This window comes from Chiloscyllium plagiosum, chromosome 1 (assembly GCF_004010195.1).
Source record: "Chiloscyllium plagiosum isolate BGI_BamShark_2017 chromosome 1, ASM401019v2, whole genome shotgun sequence".
Taxonomy (NCBI): Eukaryota; Metazoa; Chordata; class Chondrichthyes; order Orectolobiformes; family Hemiscylliidae; genus Chiloscyllium; species Chiloscyllium plagiosum.
This window is the reverse complement of record NC_057710.1, coordinates 51,105,339-51,128,747: the sequence shown is the minus strand read 5'-3', so window position 1 is coordinate 51,128,747 and position 23,409 is coordinate 51,105,339. Positions and strand designations below refer to the sequence as shown.

Genomic DNA, 23,409 nt, shown 5'->3' with positions numbered 1-23,409 from the left:
CCCTTCCCTCCCCCCTGTGTCTCTGCCTGTGTCTCTGCCTGTGTCTCTGCCTGTGTCTCTGCCTGTGTCTCTGCCTGTGTCTCTGCCTGTGTCTCTGCCTGTGTCTCTGCCTGTGTCTCTGCCTGTGTCTCTGCCTGTGTCTCTGCCTGTGTCTCTGCCTGTGTCTCTGCCTGTGTCTCTGCCTGTGTCTCTGCCTGTGTCTCTGCCTGTGTCTCTGCCTGTGTCTCTGCCTGTGTCTCTGCCTGTGTCTCTGCCTGTGTCTCTGCCTGTGTCTCTGCCTGTGTCTCTGCCTGTGTCTCTGCCTGTGTCTCTGCCTGTGTCTCTGCCTGTCTCTCTCACACTCGCTTTCTCCACTCTCCCTCTCACTTGCGACCCCTCCCATCCTTTGGGTCAAGAAACTTGTTGTAATCTCCACTGGAAATGATGTTCCCCAGAGTGGTGTTGGGTGGGGAGCAGACGGGGCAGCTCTGTCTGTGTCTCTGCCTGTCTCTCTCACACTCGCTTTCTCCACTCTCCCTCTCACTTGCGACCCCTCCCATCCTTTGGGTCAAGAAACTTGTTGTAATCTCCACTGGAAATGATGTTCCCCAGAGTGGTGTTGGGTGGGGAGCAGACGGGGCAGCCAAGGGGCAATGTAGGACAGGACAGTTGGGGCCCTGCGTGTGGTGTGCTGCTGCTTCATCTCTTGAATGCGGAGCAGACGTAAAAAAAAAACAGAGTCCCAGAGGAAAGGTGTTTAATCGATTAGCTGAATACTTGATAATCCGAATGAAATAGTGCCCGCTCATCTCGTTCGGGTAATCAAGGTTCCTCTGTAACTAGTTTTTTTGGGTTTTACTTTGAAACAGGTTAAGGAGTACAAAGGGACCAAGAGTGCATCTTTGAAGGATCTCTGCCCAGAGGACAAAAGGCGCATTGCTAACTTAATCAAAGAGCTTGCAAGGTGAGTTTTGCACTTTTTCGCAGCACTACTTGTAACTTCACAATATAGTTTTTATTAGGGCATTGCTATAAAGCCTATAACACTGGGTGGTTTACAGTCTGAATGACAGCATTAAGGTTGTCATGTATCGCATCATATCTTACATCAGACACTGCAAACTTCAAAACCTAGATTCAGCATTTGCCAGCATTTGGGCCATATCCCTCTAAACCCTTCCTATTCATGTACCCATCCAGATGCCTTTTAAATGTTGCGACTTCCTCTGCCAGCTCAATCCATACATGTATCTAAAAGTTGATCCTTAGGTCGCTTAGATATCTTTACTCTCTCACCTTAAACCTATGCTATCTAGTTTTGGATACCTCCACCCTTTGGAAAAAGACTTTGGTTACTCACCCTATCAATGCCCTTCATGATTTTATAAACCTTTCACGTTACCCCTCAGCCACCAACGCTCCAGGGACAATCGCCCCAGCCTATTCAGCATCTCCCTATAGCTCACACCCTCCAACCACAGCAACATCCTTGTAAATCCTTTCTGTACCCTTTCAAGTTTAATAATATTTTTCCTAAAGCACAGGGACCAGAATTGAATGCCAAACCTATGACCTGTGCATCTGCAAAATGACATTCTAACTGCTATACTTAATGCACTGACCAATAAAGACTAGTATACTTCACTACCCTGTCGACATGTGACTCCACCTTCAAGGAACTATGAACCTGCACCCAAGGTCTCTTTGGAAACACCCCCAAGACACTACCATTAAGAATATAAGTCCTGCCCTGATTTGCCTTCCAAAATGCAACACCTCTCACTTACCTAAATTAAACTGCAACTAACTTGACAAAAGTCTGACTTTTAAAATATGGGTCAGTTTTGTTTCTCCTACTTCATGCAAATCACAGAATCACTAGATTTATTATAGTAGCAAAACTAAAATGTTCTGTTCCACTTTTTATTTGCATCTCATCCAGATTTGTGTGACCAAAGGCTGCAGCCACATTAATCCATAAGTTTACTAGAAAGCAAGGGCATGTGGACAGACTGGGACCAATTCTGATCCTCCGTTTAATCATTTGCCAAAATTTGGTATCTAGGTCATTCATGTGAAAAATTACCATTCATGAGGTGCCAATTATCCTGGCATTGAGAGAACTGTATGTCAGGGTCATGTGAGAATAAAATTTGGAACTTAAGTGCAAATTCATATCTCAGACAAAATGAGGTGATATGAAGTCAAGCTGGAATGAAAATCACTTGTCAAAATAACTTTATATGAAGCCACAAGGTTATACATGTGGCAACAGAAGATTGAAAATAAATATCCTTTTTGATAAACTCTTTCATCTGATACCAGAATACTCCACGGCACTTTTCAGTGATGTGTAATCACTTGGATTCGGTAGCATGAATGGAGCTAATAAATTAAAATCTGTAGTTTGCTTTGGAAGACCTTAAGGTGAACAATGGGTTGTCGCTTGTATCTGACACCAGGCTGAAAATTTATGAAACTCGCATGCAATTAAACTAAGTAAGTTACACTCAAATATAACTCCAGTATTTAGAAAATTGTCACCTGTTTCACAGACCGTCAGAAAAGAAAGTGTTTTTGAAATCCTTTTCTTTTTGATTTTATACTTGCTTGCTTTTGTCCTAATGTTAAGGAACACATGTTGAGAAAGGAATTGCTACACTAAATGCTTCAGGTTGTTCATGCTGTAACAATATAGCAAGAATCAAAACAAGAGATTGCAAAGGATAGGAAGAGACTGAGCTCAGTCAGTGCCCAATCCCATACACAGGAACTGAGAACAAACTCACAACAAAACTGCATATTTTTGTTACCCTATTCACAAAAGTCCTTAGACATGGTTCACGACAAACAAATTATATCAAAATCAATTTTGCGGACCACAAATCTTCCCATAATAAAAACACAACATTAACATAGGTCAACATGTTTGGTAGCATCTGTGAAATGAAACAAGAGTTAATGTTTCAAGTTGAAACTGATTTCTTCAGAGTTTGAGAGAAGTAATAGGGAATACTGTCGGCCCTAACACCAGTCCTTGTGAGACCCCAATGTCCAAGGAGATACGAATCTTTTGATAGCAATCTTTTTGCCTTTTGGGCATTTTACCACTCCTCAAAATATGTTAGCAGATTATCTGTAGTTTCTTAGATGAGTTGTATGTCAGAAATGTTTTTATTCCAGAATGGCAGCATGGTGGCTCAGAGGTTAGCACTGCTGTCTCGCAGCACCAGGGTCCCAGTTTCAATTCCAGCCTCTGGCAACTGTGCACACTCCATGCAGACATTTGCCCCGTGTCTGCGTGGGTTTCCTCCGGCTGCTCCGGTTTCCTCCCACAGTCCAAAGCTGTACAGGTCAGGTGAATTGGCCATGCTAAATTACCCATAGTGATAGGTGCATGAGTAGGGTAATGGGTCTGGGTGGGTTACTCCGGAGGGTCGGTGTGGACTTGTTGGGCCGAAGGGCCTGTTTCCACACTGTAGGGAATCTAATCTAATCTAATCTAATAAATCCAGATTGATAGTGTCTATAATATGCAAATCTCCTTTCAACAAATATCAATTTATCTTTGCGCAGAAGAGATCAGCAGGTAATTTTATCAAAAGCCTTCTGAAAGTCCTCCTTAATCTGCTAGTTACAACCTTGAAAAATTCCAGGAAATTTGTCAAACGTGATTTTCCTTTCCTGAATCCATGCTGATTCTGTTCAATCCTGTCACTTTTCTAAGTGCCCTGCTATAAAATTGGTTTTAAAATCCCTGTTTTCTCTCCACACGCCTTTTTTAATTATGGTGTTATGTCAGCTACCTTCCAGTTCATAGGAATTGTTCCAGGTAGATTCTTGAAAGCTGATCACCAGTGCATTCAGTATTTATGGGACCATTTCCTTAAATACTCTGTAGATTAACAGGCCTTGGAGATTTATTGGCCTATGTTGTTGTGGGACTGGAGTCACATGTAAATCAGACTCTGTAAGAATGGCAGATTTCCTTCTCTTCAAAGACATCAGTGAGATTTTTACAACAATTGATATGTCACTATTTATGGAGACCAGCTTTATCTTACAGTTGTATTTTTGTGTAAATTCCAGTTGCTAGAATGGTTGAGTTTGCACACTTGGTGCAGAGCATTCCCTTTGGCTTCTGAATCGCAGATGCCATGGGCTGAAGCGATCTGTGCTATTGACCTTTTGACTCTATGAATTAGTAGTTCAGTGATATTGCCATGCCACCATCTCCCCATCTCTCATATTCAGAACTGTACGTAGTCCTCCAAATGTGGTCCAATGTGACTCCTCACTCTTGAATTCTAGTCCTATAAAGGGACATTTGCCTTTATGAATTTTTTTCTGTGCATGTTCATTATATTTTATGATCGATTTGTATGGATCCAAGTCAATCTGGACCTCTGCAGTTTCTGGTTTTAAACCATTTGTGAAGAGCTCTGTTCCAGCCTTTCAGCTCTCAGGGGCGTACCTTAATTTGTCTGTATTGAAAATAATTTCTTGCTAGTTTATCAATTCAATCCACTTACCAATATCTTTGCCCTCCCTGCATTGCAAGCATAACATCATAAAGTATGTGCTAGTGGGATCAGATTGGTTGCTCTTCCATGGGCTCAATGGGCTAAGTGGTCTCCTTGTGTGCTTTTATTTAAAAACAATTATTCAAGGTATGTATGTATTCCTGGCTAGGCCAGTGTTTATGGTCCAACCCAAACAGTGTTGCATTATAATGGTTCTGTCTTTATTCTGTCATGTTTATCTCTGTGCTGTCAGTTTTGTTTGAGGAAAGTGGGTCTGGAGTTTGGGTGTAAGTATTGGGGAAGTATCTTACAATATGTTGGAATGGTGGCTATCAGAGTTAAGGTAGCATTGGCATTTGGGAGCACAGATACAAGTGTAAATGGGCCCATAGAAGCTTGTTTAGAGGTCTGGCAGTGGTGGTGGTCGGCTACGTTGTGCTGGATGTGAATGGATTGGTGAATATTGGAGAAATTATTGATTTTAGAAAATAAGGAAGTTTAATTGTATTTTTAAAAATTCATTTGTGGGATGTTGGTGTCGCTGGCTGGGTCAGCATTTATTGCCCAGCCCTAGTTGCCCTTGAGAAAATGTTGTGGAGCTGCCTCTTGAATTGGGCAGTCCACATGCTGTAGATAGACCTACAATGCCATTCTGGATGGAATGCAAGGATTTTGACCCAGTGGCGCCGAAGGAACTACATCAGGATGGAGGAAAGCTTTCAACTGATGGCGATCCCATGTATCTGTTGCCCTTGTCCTTCTAAATGGAACTGGATGACAGTTTGGGAGTTTTTAAAATTAATTGCAATATGGTTTGAGAGACAAATATATGAAATTATGTAGAATAAGCCCTTTGAATAGCTTTTTTTTTGTTGTTTGTTTTTAAAAGTTTGAACTTTTTTGGACTGAGGAGCAGCAAGGCCAGAACTGAAAGAAACTGGTGCCATCTAGTGTTGAATGATTTGAAACCTGAACACAGGAAAGAAGATTCAATTCGTTTTTCAAAATATATAAATAACATAACTTGCAAGTTCAGCAATCACCAAGTATCCAATGTGCCAATAAGTCTGGATTTGAAAGTAACAAACACTGAAATGAGAATGCACAATTCTAAGAACTATAATGTGCTTTTACATTTACCATCTCTTTATGACAAATGAAAGTCACGCTTATCAACCTGGCTAACCACCTTTAGTGATGCTTCTGTGACTGTCTTTTGTTTCTGTCTGCTCTTGTCTTATACTTCTTAATTCCTTTTGCCTCTCTCTTTCTTCTCTTCAGCTTCTCTCATTTCATATACTTCTTTCTTTTCCTCCCCACGTCCTATTTTTGAAATGGATCTTCCTTCTGTTGTCATTTTTGCTTTTTTCTGCAACTACTTGTTATTTCTCATTTGCTTCTGTCATTCTGGGTTGCCTTTAAGCGAGTTGCTGAAGATGAGAAATAGTGTTTATTTATGTCAGCTATAGGGCACAGATCAGGTGGGAAAGGAGCTTCTAACCATCACAGACTACACTTTGAGCTAGATATGGGGCATAGATTAAGGGTGAGGTAGCATGCTGCTAAATCACGTGCATCCTTTGCCCAACTAAAAGCTAAATATGAGATAAGAATAAGCAAGCAACCATATTTTATGCAGTGAGGGAGGGGCAGGTATGTAAAATGAAGAAATGTCATGGGGTGAGAGCTGTGAAGGTGACTGAAGCTGGAAAAGGTGTGACCTGGTGAGAAGAGCTGTAATACCATTGACTTTAATCCCATGAAAGAGTTTTTAAAAAAAAGTTTGTGAGGAGAATGACAAATCAGGTGATGGGGAAAATATGAAGTAACATTGGAACCAAGAAATGGTTCACAGCAGAATTAGCAATTGTCATCAAGAAAAGCATGGATTAGTAAATAATAGCTAAAGACAAATTGTGCCAGACTAACATAGTGATATTTCTTGATGAACTCGCAAAGAGCTTAGACTGTTGTGAGGTTACTGTTACTTATACTGATTTTCAAAAGACATTTGATAGGATGCCATCTAATAGATTTCGGGGTAAAATTAAAACTTTTGGCTAGACATCAAAATTTGTGGACTGTTTTCTCAGACATGAGAAAGTGTATAGTTAAATTCTTCAAGTGCTGGTATTATTATCTTTTTGATATATATTTACGACTGAGACTTGAATGTGCTGATGACCGAAAGTTGAAAACACAATAAAGAATGAAGAGGCTAATGACAGGGGCTCCAATTTAAAACTGAGATGAGGGGAAATTTCTTTTGAGGATTGTGAATCTTTGGAACCGTTTGCCACAGAGCGCTTAGGGGAAGAGTCCTTGCATATTCTTAAGGCTAAGACAGATTCTTGATCACTAGGCGAATCGAAAGTTATAGGGAAAATGCAGGAAGGTGGACGTGAGGAATGTCAGATCAGCCATGGCAGAGCAGGCTCCAGGGACTAAGTGGCCTCCTCCTGTTCCTATATCTTTCCCAATGTTTCCACATCCTTCCTGTAATGGGGTGACCAGAACTGTACACAATATTCCAAGTGAGGCCGCACTAGCATTTTGTATAGTTGCAGCATGACGTTAACGGCTCCAGAACTCAAACCTTCTATCAATAAAACCTAACACCGTATGCCTTCTTAACAGCACTATTAACCTAGGTGGCAACTTTCAGGGATCTATGTACATGGACTTCAAGATCCCTCTGCGCATCCACACTACCAAGAATCTTTCCATTGACCCAGTATTCTGCCTTCCTGTTATTCTTCCTAAAGTGAATCGCCTCGCATTTAGCTGCATAGAACTCCATTTGCCACCTCTCAGCCCAATTCTGCAGTTAATCCAAGTCCCCCTGCAATCTGTAACATCCTTCCACACTGTTCACTACTCCACTGACCTGAGTGTCATCTGCAAACTTATTAATGCATCCACCTATGCCTGCGTCCGAGTCATCTATAAAAATGACTAACAGCAGTGGTCCCAAAACAGATCCTTGTGGCACACCACTAGTAATTGGACTCCAGGCTGAATATTTTCCATTAACCGTCACTTGCTGCCTTCTTTCAGAAAGCCAGTTTCTCATCCAAACTTCTAAATCACCCTCAATTCCATGTCTCTGCATTTTCTCCAACAGCCTACCATGTGGAACCTTATCAAAGGCTTTACTGAAGTCCTTGTACACCACATCAACTGCCCTACCCTCATCCACATGTTTGGTTACTTTCTTGACAAACTCGAATGAGGTTTGTGAGACATGACCTGCCCTTGACGAAACTATGCTAACTATCTGATATCAAATTGTTGCTTGCTAGATGATTATAAATCCTATCTCTTATAATTCTTTCCAAAACATTTCCTACAACAGATGTATGGGCGGCATGGTGCCACAGTGGTTAGCACTGCTGCCTCACACCGCCGGAGACCTGGGTTCAATTCTCGCCTTAGGCGACTGACTGTGTTGAGTTTGCACGTTCTCCCCGTGTCTGCGTGGGTTTTCTCCGGGTGCTCTGGTTTCCTCCCACAGTCCAAAGATGTGCAGGTCAGGTGAAGTGGCCATGCTAAATTTCCCGTAGTGTTAGGTAAGGGGTAAATGTAGGGGTATGGGTGGGTTGCGCTTCGGCGGGCGATGTGGACTTGTTGGGCCGAAGGGCCTGTTTCCACACTGCAAGTAATCTAATCTAATCTAATGTATGGCTCACTGGTCTAGCATTACGTGGGTCATATCTACTGCTCTTCTTGAACCAGGGCACAACGTTTGCAATCCTCCAGTCCTCCGGTACTAAACCTGTAGACAATGGCTCAAAGATCAAAGCCAAAGGCTCTGCTATCTCCTCCTTAACTTCTTAAGTTTTATAGGTTCTTGATTGCAAGAGAATGAAAGAGTATCAGGTCTAGATAGTATTGAGGACGCAATCAGACCAACCATGATCTTATCAAATCAAGGAGGAGGTTCAAGTGGCTGAATGGATATTCAAATATAGGATCTGAAATATTTATTGACCAACTACATTTTAAAAATGTTTGGAATAATCAACATAAAATATTATATGGTACTTCATGTAACATCATGCCCTTATGTATGCAGTTAAAGTTGTGGTTGAGCTAATGTAAGAAAATTGGCTAGCTATAACAACATTAGTTCAGAATTTTTAAAACATCATTCATGGAATGAGGGTGTCCACTGGCTGGGCCAGCATTTATCGCCCATCCCTAAATGCCCAGAGGGCAGTACGGAACTGGGAGCCGTCAGTTCTCGTAGAGCGGTTGCCAACAACCCACGCTCGGCGGTTAAACGTAACCCCGGAGCAGACTCTACCGAACTGGAGACTTTTCCAGCTGATATACTCTTTTCCAGATATAAACATTCCTGTGAACAGCAGAGCAAGGCTAAAAAACACATTCCATTCTGGTTATTCACACGGGAAGGTGTATAATAAGATTCACACGGGACTAAGCGACACCTTCCATTTTCGGTTAGATTCACACATGTATTGGGACACAATTTTAACCCTTTCACCACAATAAGTATAGCAGTTTCCTTCCCTAAAGAGCTTTAATAAGCCAGATGGGTTTTTCCTGACAATTGATAATGGGTTCATGGTTACCATTAGACACTCAATTCCAGTTTTTTTTTAATTGAATTCAAATTTTAACATTTGCCATGGCAGGATTCAGACCCAGCCCCCCAGAACATTACCTTGGTCTTTGGATTAACAGTTCAGTGATAATACCACTAAGTCAATGCTACCCCTAGAATTGTAGCAATACGTTTGCTATTATTTAACATAACCTTTCTTTAAACTACTTTTATTTCTCTCTTGGTTACAATTCCTTGATTGATGTTCTATTAACTAAATACTAAATAAGAACCATTTTTATGATGAGAATCCATTTCACTTGAGGTGGAGGCCAATCCATGTTCAACAACTTGCTCATAAAACGCTGCTCGCATTTTGACGGCCACGACAAATTTTACCCACAATAGCTGAGGTAATCCACATCTTCCAAGACGACAATATTCTGAATATAGCAATTCACAACAGTCTTTTAAATACAAAATGTGAATCCACTGTATCTCCCAATTTTAGCCAACTCTTTGATAATGTCTAGGATCTGGATCCACATCTTGGTCAAGAAGTAATCAATTCCTCCTACCTTTGTCTCCAATTTCATTAAAATTTGTCCGGGGAGAAAGTGAGGTCTGCAGATGCTGGATCAAAGTTGAAACTTTATTGCTGGAACTGCACAGCAGGTCAGTGTGCCCGAAACGTCGAATCTCCTGTTCCCTGGATGCTGCCTGACCTGCTGTGCTGTTCCAGCAATAAAGTTTCAACCTTAAAATTTGTCCACAAAGCTAGGGCTGAAGTACAAGTGCAAAGAAATGATGGAGCAGTTTTGGGATTGGCAGACAGTTTTGAGTTGATGAAAATGCTGTATTGTCTCTACACCCCCCAATACGCGCACGCACGCGCGCACATGCAGGAGTTTGATCCCTCAAGCATGTTTCACTATTTAATAAGATCATGGCTAATCTGATTGTTACACTGAAACATAGAAAATAAAAGCAGGAGTAAGCCATTGGACTTTTTAAGCCAGCTCCTCTGTTCAATGTGATCCTGGCTGATCGTCCAAGTCAATACCTTGTTCCCATTTTCTCCCCATATCCTTTGAACCTTTTAGCTCTAAGAACCGTTTCTAACTCCTTCTCACAAACATTCAAAGTTTTGCCTCAACCACTTTTTATGGCAAAGAATTCCTCAGATACGCCATTCTCTGGCTGTATAAATGGCCTCAAGATTAGAAAATTACACGCCACTCTTTTGTTTAAAAAGGGTGAAAGAAGAAATGCAGAGAATTACCAATCAGTTAGCCTAATATTCGTGTGAAGATTGTTGGTATCTATAATTAAAATAGGATAGGAACACCTTTGAAAGTTTTTATCTAATCAGGAAGAGCCAGCATGGATTGGTGACATGTAGTTCATGCTTGACAAACCTCGTTGAATGTTTTGAAAAGGTGACTAAGGTAGTGGACATGGGAATGTCTGGATTTTTTTATATGAACTTCCAGAAGACATTTGATAAAGTCCTATATGAGAGACTGTTAACTAAAGTAGAAACCCTTGGGAATTGATGGTACAAAATCACCCCAGGTCTCATTGTACTTCCCCTTTTCACCATTCAGATAATAATTATACATTGTGAATAGGTGGGGTCTTGGCACTGATCCCTGTGGTATCCCACTTGGAAAAAGACAAGTTTATCTATACTCTATTTCTGTCTGCCAATCATTCCTCTATTCATGTGCTTTAATTTTACATGCTAATCTTGTGGAACCTTATTGTAAACCCTATGAAAGTTTGTTTCCCAAATAAATGGGGAGCCTTAGTTCTAGATTTTCCGTCAAATGGAAACATCCTTTGCACATCCGCCCTTTCAAGCCCATTAAGGATCTTGTGTTTCAATCAAATCACTTCCTACTTTTCTGAAATTCACTAGATACAAGCTAAGACTCTTCAACATTGGCTCATAAGACAAACTACTTATTCCAGGTATTAGTCTAGCAAACATTCTCTGAAGTAATATAAATGCATTGATATCCTTCCTTAAAGAACAATAATATTGTGACCTATTGAGAAATTTGATAGCCATCATGTCCATGTACGTACTGGAGAAAGTTATTTTTAGAATTTCAAATTCCTAAATTGCAGACTATGTCACGACTATGGTTTTCTTCAAGGAAAAAATAATTTCAATTTATACTTGAAATATTCTGGTATTATTGCAGCTTTAAGTGGCTGTATTTTGCAGGCTTTGTTTGGGTTGCTAGAATAAAATTAACCAGGTAATGGATATGTAGATAAATTCAGTTCTGTTCTTTTGCTTTTTTAAAGTGGCATCTGTCATTGATGCATGAAAAATGAAGTCTGGGATGGTTATACATGTAGATTTTTGTTTTCTGCTTATTTTTCACTAGGGTAGCAGGAAGTAAACAATTTTCAAACATTTACTGGTGGCTGTTGCCATTTAGTACCTTGACCAAACGATTTTTCGTAAGTGAACATGTGATTTTTGATAAGGAAATAATGAAGAAGCTTTGTTATTACTTTAAAATGTTTTGTGAATCTTGAATTGGTTTTGAAAATGTTTAAAAATAGCATTGAGTTGGTGTCAATTGTAATGGTATCCATTATAATTTTTAGATATTGACAAAAGTGACGTGGTAATCTTTTTAATCTGGAAGAATGCTAACAGGAAGGAATAATTAGTTGAAGGAAATGGCAAGCAAGGAAGCTTGATCCTTTTCTGCTTGGGACCTATTTGAATTCCAGTTGTTAAACTGTGTTTTGTCCTTGTGCATGATTAGCAAAGCTTGTAATAGCATTTAATTGCTGCCCTCGCTTACTAAAGCCATCGCGAGATAAATCAAGAATTAAAACAGATATCTGTACCTATTATATTGTAATTGCAGCAGAAAACACTTAGAGTGAAACTAGAGCTAAAGTTTCATTGAAATAGAAGACAATGCATGAATGAAGGTTATGTACTCAGAGCTTCCTCAAAGGTGATGGAAGTATCCTTTGAATATTTTAAAGGCAGAAGTAGCTAGATTCCTGATCAGCAAGGTGGTGAAAGACTATCAGGTAGGAATGTGGCATATCAAATTAGCTCTGATCTAATGAAATGGTGGAGTTTCAGGGAGAGGCTGAGTAGCTTACTTCTATTTTGAATTTGCCTGTTTCCAAGCATTTCAGTTAATACAAAGTCTAATTCTTCTGTTTTTACCCACTTAGAGTAAGTGAAGAGAAAGAAGAAACTGTGGAACGATTAAAGGCAGAACATGAATCATTTGAAAAGAAAATCAGAGAACTGGAGGACCAGAATGAACTCATTGTCATGGAACGGGAAGATATCCTTAACTGCTTTAAAATTTTATGTGACATACATTTAGTGGAATCCATCTGTGTTTTGTGTTTAGAACGCATACATGTAGTTTGAAGCAAAAAAGAATGTTTGTGATAGGGTGAAAGGGAGGAGCAATTAAATGACATAAGCATTGGACTGTGCAAGACTACAAGTGTGGTAGAGTCATAGTCATAAAGATGTACAGCACAGAAACAGACCCTTCGGTTCAATTCGTCCATACCAACCAGTTATTCTAACCTAATCTAGTCCCATTTGCCAGCTCTTGGACCATATCTCTTTTAAAATCTTCTTATTCATATATCCATCCAGATGCCTTTAAAATGCAGTAATTCTATCCGTCTTCACCACTTCCTCTTTCAGCTCATTCTGTACACGCACCACCCTCTGTATGAAAAAGTTGCTCCTTTGGTCCCCTTTATATCTTTGTCCTGTCACCCTGAACCTGTGCCATCTTGTCTGTTTATTATATCCATGCCCCTCATGATTTTATAAACCTCTACAAGGTCAACCCCCCCCCAGCCTCCGAAGCTCCAGGGGAAACAGCTCCAACCTATTCAGCCTCTCCCTCTAGCTAAATCCTCCAACCCTGGCAACATCCTTGTAAATCTTTTCTGAACCCTTTCAAGTTTCACAATGCCCTTCTAATAGGAAGGAGATCAGAATTGCATGCAGTATTCCAAAAGTGGCCTAACCAATGTCCTGTACAGCTGCAACATGACCTCCCAACTCCTATACTCCATGCTCTGACCAATAAAGGAAAGCATACCAAACACCTCCTTCACTATCCTTTTCTACCTGCAACTCCACTTTCAAGGAAGTATGAGCCTGCACTCCAAGGTTTCTTTGTTCAGCAATACTCCCTGGGACCTTACCATTAAGTGGTAATGGAACAAGTAAGAATCAAAATGTATGCCGAGATGACTCTGTGTGAATGCCACAATCCTGAACAACTGCCATCTGAAACTAAAAGATAAATGTGAGGAAGACCATAGATGAGGAGCAGCAGTAGACCATTCAGCCCATTGAGCCTTTCATTGAGATCATGGTTGCTCTGATAATCCTCACTTCTTCCGCTTAGCCACCTTTCCTCATAATCTTTGATTTCCTTACTGATTAAAAATTTATTTATATCTGTCTTGAATACCTAAATACCCACTTGACTACTTAACAATCTATGTTGTTTTGGAGGTGATAAATGTGGTGACCAAGTATACCAGCTCCAAGTGAAACACCATGTTGTACTGAGAGTACACAGCCACAGGAACAGACTCTTGCCCCACCAAGCCTGCGCTGTCATATGTTGCCTTTCCAAACTAAAGCCAATCCAAATCCCAGTATTCCTTGCCTATTCACATATCTTAAGATGTCTCTCAAACGATTGTTTCCACCTCCATCACCACCTGCTACCACCACCTCTGCCAACAAATTCCACACACTTACCACTTTATGTGTAAAAAGAAATTTGCCTCTCACATCCCCTTTAAACTTTCCACCTTTTACTGTAAACATATGTCCCTAATTTCATCTCTCAGAATTTTTCTGGGAAAAAGACACTATCCATGCCCCTCATAATTTTGTAAACCTCTATCAGGTTGTCCCTCAGCCTCCGAAGTGCAACAAGTCAAGATGGTCAAGTCTCTTCTCGTAGCTTATACCCTTGAACCAGGTAACATCCCAGTAAATCTTTTCTGTACCCTTCAATACCTCCATGTCCTTTTGGTAGAGTGACGACCACACCTGTATGCAATATTCCAAATGTGACCTTAGTAAAGTTTTGTACAGCTGCAATGTGACTTGCCAGTTCTTATATTCTGTGCCCTAACTGATGAAGGCAAACATGCCATATGCATTCTTGATCACCTTATCCAATTAGGTTGCTACTTTTAGTGGACCTGTACACCTGGATTCTTCTGTATATTAATGCTTCTAAGGATTCTGCCATTTAATGTATACTTCCCTCCTACATTACAACTTTCAAAATGCATAATCTCACATTTCTCTGGATTAAATTTCATCTGCTGTTTCTCCAGCCTATCAATATCCTGCTGTATCCTAGGCAATCCTCCTCACTGTCTGCAGTTCCCCCAACTTTTGTGTCATCCGCAAACTTACTAATCAGACTACCTAGGTTCTCTTCCAAATCATTAATATGAAAAGGTCCCAGCATTGATCTGTATAGAACCACACTGGTCAGAAAGACACCCTTCCACCTCTACCTTCTACCTTCTTTGACCAAGCCAGTTCTGTATCCATCTTAGCAGCTCACTACAAATCCTATGTTTATCTTTAATAATCTTCCTCTCTTCACATACCGATAGAAGCTTTTACAATCAGTTTGTATATTACTCACAAGTTTACACCTCCCCCCTCACCCCACCTTCCTTTACTGAAATCTAAAGGAAGGGCGGCACGGTGGCACAGTGGTTAGCACTGCTGCCTCACAGCGCCAGAGACCCGGGTTCAATTCCCGCCTCAGGCGACTGACTGTGTGGACTTTGCACGTTCTCCCTGTGTCTGCGTGGGTTTCCTCCGGGTGCTCCGGTTTCCTCCCACAGTCCAACAATGTGCAGGTTAGGTGAATTGGCCATGCTAAATTGCCCACAGTGTTAGTTAAGGGGTAAATGTAGGGGTATGGGTGGGTTACGCTTCGGTGGGTCGGTGTGGACTTGTTGGGCCGAAGGGCCTGTTTCCACACTGTAATGTAATCTAATCTAATCTAATCTAAACTGCTCCTAATTCTGAGATCTGCTATTTTTGACGAATCGTATGCCTGTTTTAAATCTAATACTATTCCCTTCTCAGCCATGTCTGAGCTACCCGTACTATTATATTTTTATTGCCAAGTAAGAAAGAACAATGGCTACACTTCTTCCAAGCACTCTTTAAAAATGTTTACCATTGCATATCAACAGCCATCCCTTCAACTAACATAGCCAATGTGCCATAGCTAGCTTGAGCCTTGTACCATTACAGTTTCATTTAGTCTCAGTATCAACCATGTCACATTCCATCTTAATGAAGAGTTCTATCATTTTATGGTCGCTCTTCCCCAAGAGGCTTAGCACAGTTGCCAATTATTCTCTCTGGTTATTCAGTACCAATCTAGTGTGGCCCTTTTCACGAATTGATTCCTCGATGTATTGATCCAGAAAACCATTTCAAGCATACTCCAGGAATTCTCCACAGCATTGTTACTCATTTGATTTGTCCAATCTACATGCAGCCTAAAGTCTGGCATAATTATAATGTTGCATTTGTTGCTTGCATCTCTCATTTCCTGTTTAATGCTTTCCCAAACATTACCTGTCTCTGGGCGTCTGCATGCAGCCTCCATTATTGTTTGAATTATTTTGCATCATGGCTGTTTTATTCTTGCCTTTGAGTTCTCCACATATCACTTTATTTCCCATTCTTTTATTTTGGCCCGTACTATCCTTTTCTGTTTCCCTGTACAGGTTCCCATTCCCCTGCTATTTTAATTTTCAACTGTCCCCAGCAGCTCGAGCAAACATCCCCGCGAGGATGTCAGTTCCAGTCCTGTCCACGTGCAGTTTATCCAGTTTGTACTGGTCTCTCTCTCCCCTGCCAGATCCAGTCTCAATGTTCCAGGAATCTGATAACTTCCTTCTTGAACCATTTCTACAACCATGAATTCGCCTGTTATATCCTGCCATTTCAACTCTGACTAGCATGTGCCACTGGTAGCAATCCTGAGATCACTACCTTTGATATACTACTTTACATTTTGTTTCCTAATTCCCTATGTTTTGCTTTTAGGACCTCTTCCTTTTACCCATATTGTTGGTACCAATGTTTACCTTGACCACTGGCTGTTCACCTTCTCACTCCAGAATGTCCTGTAGCTACTCTGGCATCCTTGACCCTCGCACCAGGGAGACAACACTCTATTCTGGAGTCTCATTTGTAGCCACAAACATTTGATTATTCCCCCCTTATGATTGAATCCTCTATTGGTATAGCCTACCAACATGTTCCTACTGTGTAGTAGAGCTAACTGTGATGCAATGAATTAGGCTGTTGCTACTTTCCTCTGAGAGGCTATTTACCCCAACAAAATCCAAAGCGACATATCTGTTTTGCAGGCAAATGGCCACAGTGGACTCCTGAACTGCCTTCATAGTCTAGTTTGCTGCTTGGTTGTCATCCATTCCTTCCTGTGGTTTCATGATTATTTTGTAATTTTGAAATGCACTTAGTGTCTTCTACTGTGAAGACTGATACAAAGTATTCTTTTAACTCCTTTGCCAATTCCTGGTTCCTCATTACTGTTTGCCCAGTCTCTCACTTTAAGGAGCTTATGTTCACTTTGGCTTATCTCTTCCTTTTTATATACTTAAGGAAGATTGTCCAGCTTGATGTTACTTGCAAGTTTACTCTCTAAGTTGAGTCATACAGCGTAGAAGCAGGCCCTATGACCGACCATGTCTGTACTGATCAATAGACACCAAACTATACTAGGCCAATTTCTTTACACTTGGTCTGTAGCCTCCTATGTTCAGGCATTTTTAAATGTTCATTCAGAAGTTTCTTACCTGTTGCGAGAGTGTCAGCCTCCACCACCTTCTCAGGCTTCATGTTTCATATTTGTGCCATTCTGAGTGAGAGAAGTTTTTTCAGACCTCCTCGAGACCGCATACTTCTCACATTGAAATTATGCCTGCTGGTCTTAGACACGTCTGCCATAGAGAAGAGATTCACATGATCTGCCCTGTCTACATCTCTCATAATTTTGTATACCTCTATCAGCCCTTCAGCCTCTTGTGCTGAAAGGAAATTAAGTCCAATTTATCCAATCTCCTCATTACTGAAACTTTTCATCGTGGGCAACATCCTGGTAAATCTCCTCTGCGTCCTCCAGTGCAATCATGTCCTTCTGATAGTGTGCCAGCATACAATATTCCATCTATGGCCTAGTCAATGTTTCATAAAGTTGTAACAAGACTTCCTTCCTCCTATATTCCGTACCCTGGCTAATGAAGGCAAACAACTGGTATGCTGCCTTCACCACCCTGCCTGCTTGTACTGACACTTGCAGGGATCTATGAACTTATACTCCAAGGCCACTTTGTCCTCAGTATTTTCTAGGAAGCAAATATTCATTGTGTAAATCCTTCCATTATCAAACCCCCAAAATACATCACCTCGCACTTATTGAGATTAAATTTTGTTTGTCATTGCTCTGTCCAATTTACCAGTTGATCAATATCAGACTGTAGCCTGAAACCATTATCATCACTATCAACAACACCTCCAGTATTCAAGACATCCAAAACATACTCATTCAACTTCTAAATTCACATCCAGTCAGTGATGTACATAAAACAAAACAAGGGTTTCAGCACCGAACACTATCATGTAGTACTGGTCACAGGTTTCCAATGACAAAAATACCCCTTTGCCATCATTTTTTGCTCAGTCATCTGGTACTTCACCTGTGGCTAGTGAAGTATTAAATATATCCACCAAAGCACTGTTCACCCATCTCTAGGCTCAAAGCAGAAGCAGCGAAACAAAGACTGGAACAAACAGCCCTCCCTCAAATCCAACCCAGACTCTGGATCAGATACATGGACAACGCATTTTTATTATTAAGAGAACAGAAATCGAAAACATACGCTGGATTATCAACACCATGCTTGCAGGGACCAGATTTATGAGAGAGGAGGAAATCAACAATCAACTCCCATTCCTGGATGTGATTGTAGAAAGAATACAGAACGGTGAATGCATCACAAAAGTGCACAGAAAAGCCACACAGACTGACCAGATCCTGAACACCAATTGGCCAGTAAACTCCACGACCAACTGGCCCCAGTAGCCGTGCACACATGACAAAGACCACAAATGCAACTGAAACAACACAATAATCTTAGGACAAGCTAAATAGTGGGCAGCCAGAGAATTTCTAGAAGCATGGTACTCATCCATGAACTCCATCAACAAACACACAGACCAAGACCAAATATACTGGCCACTATAATAAACAACTGGAACCGGCAACCGGAACAGCAGGAATAGAACTGAATACATTCCAAAGACGCAGTACAGCAGCGCTTCACAGGAGGCTCCAAAGTGCTGGTGATGTCATCTAGCCAGGAGAGGAAACATCAGCAGGTCAACTTCCCAGCTCAGCAAACATACCCACAACTACGACAGCCGGCACTGAGCTACAAATCATTACACAAACATTTCCAAATGTCTTCTGAGTCACTGGACATGAAACGTTAGCTCTACTTTCTTTCTACAGATGCTGCCAGACCTGCTGAGTTTCACCAACAATTTCTGTTTTTGTCTCTGAACAATTATGTGACTGACTCTGATTTACTGTCTGAAGTACTATGGGAAAAGGGCTCATTTTCTCTTTTGATACAAATCTTGAGTATCACTGAAGCTTTTCAGCTTGCCCTCTTCAGGACAAGTCAAAGAATTCTAGTGATACCTGGATATTTTACAAGATGCACATAGTAATATACAGCACGGAAACAGATCCTTCGGTCCAACTTTTCCATGCTGACCAGATATCCCAACTCAATCTAGTCCCACCTGCCAGCACCTGGCCCCTATCCCTCCAAACCCTTTCTATTCATATACTCATCCAGATGCCTTTTAAATGTTGCAATTGTACTAGCCTCCACCACTTCCTCTAGCAGCTTATTCCATACGCGTACCACCCTCTGTGTGAAAACGTTACCCCTTAGGTCTCTTTTATATCTTTCCCCTCTCACCCTAAACCTATGCTGTGTAATCCTGGACTCCCCGACTCCAGGGAAAAGACTTTGTCTATTTATCCTATCCATATACCTCATGATTTTATAAACCTCTATCAGGTTCCCCCCTCAGCCTCCAATGCTCCACGGGAAACAACCCCAGACTATTCAACCTCTCCCTATAGCTTAAATCCTCCAACCCTGGCAACATCCTTGTAAATCTTTTCCGAACCCTTTCAAGTTTCACAACATCTTTCCGATAGGAAGGAGACCAGAATTGCTTGTGATATTCAAACGGCCTAACTAATGTCCTGTAAAGCCGCAACATGATCTCCCAACTCCTATACTCAATACTCTGACCTCTCTGACATGGCTTGAACATATTCAAAGGAATGGAAGGATCAAATCACACAGCATGTTTCTTCAGTTGTTTTGAGACCAAAAAAACTGCAGATGCTGGAATCCAAAATAGACAGGCTGGAGGCTGGAAGAATACAGCAAGCCAGCAGCATCAGGAGGTGAAGTCAATGTTTCGTGCCCTGGTTGGTCAATGGGAGGTGTGAATCCGGTGGGTGACCGGGAGCAGTGGAAAGAATGGGGAGGGGCTGGGAAGGGAGTTGGGTGATGGGGTGGGAGGTTATTGAAGTTGGAGAACTCAGCGTTGAGTCCTCCGGGCTGTAGGCTGCCCAGGCGGAAGATGAGGTGTTGTTCCTCTAATTTGCGCTGTGGTTCGGTTGGCAATGGTGGAGGCCAAGAATGGTCATGCCGGAAAGGGATTGAAGGAATTGAAATGGATAGTAAAATGGTATTAACTGCGAATTGAAATGGATAGTAAAATGGTATTAACTGCGAAACCATCCTGCATTTGCAAAGCTTAAAAGCAAAATATGTACTGTTGATATGATTCTGTGATAAGACCATATTTGCTGAACAATCCTGAATGCACTAAAGCTACACTAGAAACCAATTAGGATAACCAATTGATTATTATTAGATAATCATTGGAAAACAAAAGAATATGTTCAATCCATCGACCTTTTTTGAATTACCAAAGAGTTTGGTAATGCCTTGGCCAATCAAAGTGGATGTCAACGAATTAGCACCCTGTACCGTAATTTATTGACTAATTTTAAAATTTCTTCCATTTATGCTGGTAATAAACTAATAAGCTCAATCTTTTTGTAATATAATGCTAAGTGGACAAAAGTTGGTCATTAGTTGAAATGATCTGCAGAGGGCAGCAGTCACCATGTTTTCAAGCTTTTCACTGTAATTGATAACTTTTATTTTTAATGTGTTCTTTCTCTCTATCTTATTAGTCAGTTAGTTTTCTGCATCCTGAGGCTCCAAACATCATGTGATATTTCGGTTTATAAGCCAAGTTCAGACATCAGAATTAGTGCCTTGTTTTACTTGAAATGTTACTTCCAGAACTCGAGAGAAGAATTGTGGCTAGTTTGCTGTAATTATCTGCTCCGTTCATTCTTAATTTCTTATCTGACACTACACTTAACCATTCTGTTGGTGGGTTAAGTGTTGCTTCGAGTGAATGCCCACAGAGAATGCCAGATAATTTCAAAACATCAATAACCTTTGTTTGATTGAAGCAATTTTGATTGAAGTGATTATTTTCATGGTACTTTAGGGACAGTCAAGTGAGGACTGAGTGCAACTTGCTGTGGAAAACACAAAAAGGTTTATAATGGTCAACACAAGCTTTGCAAATAACTACAAAATACTTGAGACCCAGCTGAAAAAGCAATTGGGTTTGGTTTAGTTCTCATGAGTCAGATTTGACAGCTAACAAATGGCTGGCCTTTTAGGTCAAGTTATTAGCCCTCTGTCAAAATATTTAGAGACTGCCTTGGTTTGAAAAGTCTGGGCCTGACTGAAGAATTTCGGTTTGAGTCTGTTATGGACAGTTTGAGTGTTTAAACTAATCTCAGTCCTTATTCTCACCACCTGTGGGCAGACAGATCGTCTTGTAATGTTTTACCCTTCTTAAATAATTGTGGCGTATTTCCCTGCTGCCTCTGTTTGTGGATTCTAACTTTGTAAGGATAATGCTGTAGTAAAGTTAAATCAGAAGAAGGATTTGTTTCACACCCTTTGTGGTGAAGGGAATATTTTGCAGCACAGCTGTGCTTTCAGGCACAGAAGAAGAGACTGATTCAAAAAGGATAAAAAGAGCAGCAACGTCAATGGAAAACAACTGAACATGCCAGTATATCAATGTTCTTGCTTTTAAGATGGAATCCAAAAATTCAGAACTGGAGATGGCAGTCCGGAATTACTTTAAGATGTTAATAGGTTAGTCAGTTTTTTTTTAAAGTCCATTGAGGGTCATCTGAGGTAAATTACTGAAATGTCACTCTTGTTTTACTATTTTGATGAAAGTTGATTACTTAGGAAGAACACAAAATGCAGGTTCAAAGGAGAAATAGTTACTAAAGACTTGCACAACAGAAAACAACTATTTGTGGGTCATCTCTGAACTAAATGGCAAGTCATTATCATGTCCTCCTTGGCTGAAAGTGGCTTTTCCATTTTTGGCCTTCTGGTCGGAGCTATGGTGTATATATTTGCTGGATCAGTTCTGGTCAGTGGTAACATTCAGCATGTTGATATTTGTGAATTCAGGAAAGGTAACGCCTTTGAATGTTAAGAGGAAATAGTTAGATTCTTTCATTTGAGATGGTGACTGCCAGGCATTTATACGGTATGAATGTTACGTGTCACTTATCAGCCCAAGCTTGGACATTTCCAAGGTCTGTTGCATATAGACACAGCCATCTTTATTATTTGAGTAACTACAAATGCTACTAAACATTGTGCAGCCCTCAATAAACATCTCATGGTGGAGGGAAGCTCATTGATGAAACAATTGAAAATGTTTGGGTTGAGGAAGAAATGTTAGCCAGAACATTGTGGAACTACTTCCTTTTCTTCAGACAGACCTGTTGATAACAATAAATTATGGTAATTCTGACAAGCTGGAGTGGAACACAATAGCCAGCGGACTGGAAGACTGGGAGCAGAGTGGATCAACCGGCAGACTGGAATACTGGAGCGGGATGTGACAGCCGGCACACCGACTCATTAACGTTGAACTGTTATCTGTAAAGAACTAGGGTCAACTTTGACACAAGATATATGGAAATTCTAGATTTTTTGGCCAAAAATATGGGGTTAACTTTTACATGAAATTTGAGAGTATGGTGCTGGAAATGCACAGCAGGCCAGGGAGCATCCAAGGAGCAGGAGAATTGATGTTTTGAGTAAAATCCCTTCATCAGGAATGAGTCTGTGAGCCAAGGGGATGGTGAGATAAATTGGGGGGGAGGTTGGCTGGGGTGAAGATGGCTGATAGTGCGATAGGTAGATGGAGATGGGGGGTAATGTGATAGGTGGAGCGGGTAGGTGGGAAGGAAGATGGACAGGTCAGACAGGTCTTGAGGGCGATGCCGAATTGGAAGATTGGAATTGGGATAAGTTGGGGAAGGGAACGGAGGAAACTGGTGAAATCCACATTGATGACGTGGGGTTGGAGGGTCCCGAGGTGGAAGATGAGAAGTTTTTCCACCAGGCGTCAGGTGGTTAGGGAGTGGCGATGGAGGAAGCCCAGTACCTGCATGCCCTTGGCGGAGTAGGAGCGGGAGTTGAAGTGTTTGGCCACAGGGCGGTGGGATTGTTTGCTGCGGATGTCCTGGTGATGTCCTCTGAAGCACTCTGGGAAGACAGGATGGCTACTTAGAAAGTAGAGGAGACCACATTGGGAGCAATGGATACAATTTACTGTTTTTGGGGGGGGGGAAATAAATCTGTCTTTGATATATTGTCAGTGGGTATATGAATAGGGAGGATTTGGAGGGAAAAGGGCTGGGTGTTGGCAGTTGGGACTAGATTGCGTTGGGATATCTGGTCAGCATGGACAAGTTGGACCGCAAGGTCTGTTTCCACGCTGTACTTCTTTATGACTCTATTGACTGTCAATTCTAGATTCTCCCAGAAGAGGAAATATCATTTTTACATCCAACCTGTAAAGGCCTCTTAGAATCTTGTATATTGTAATTAAGTAGTCATTCATTCTTCTAAATTACAATGGCTGCAAGCCCATCTTTGTCTCAACCTTCCTCATAAGACAACCCAATATTCCAGACATTAGATTTAGGTTTTATTGTCAAGTATACTTGAGTACGGGAATACAGGAGTACAGTGCACAAAGTTGACATTCTCCGGCACAATCTTAATATTCAAAAGATA

At 41.1% G+C, this 23,409-nt stretch overlaps 1 protein-coding gene across 12 annotated transcripts in view; it reads left to right on the top strand.

Annotated features, from left to right (window-relative positions):
• kiaa1328 (KIAA1328 ortholog) overlaps positions 1-23,409 on the top strand; it is a 174,480-nt gene that overhangs the window by 28,941 nt on the left and 122,130 nt on the right. For all 12 annotated transcript variants that reach the window (XM_043684535.1, XM_043684585.1, XM_043684692.1 and 9 more), the window contains 2 exons: positions 849-943; positions 12,286-12,401. In XM_043684535.1, coding sequence (XP_043540470.1) covers positions 849-943; positions 12,286-12,401 — 211 coding nt within the window. The remainder of the gene's footprint in view (positions 1-848; positions 944-12,285; positions 12,402-23,409) is intronic.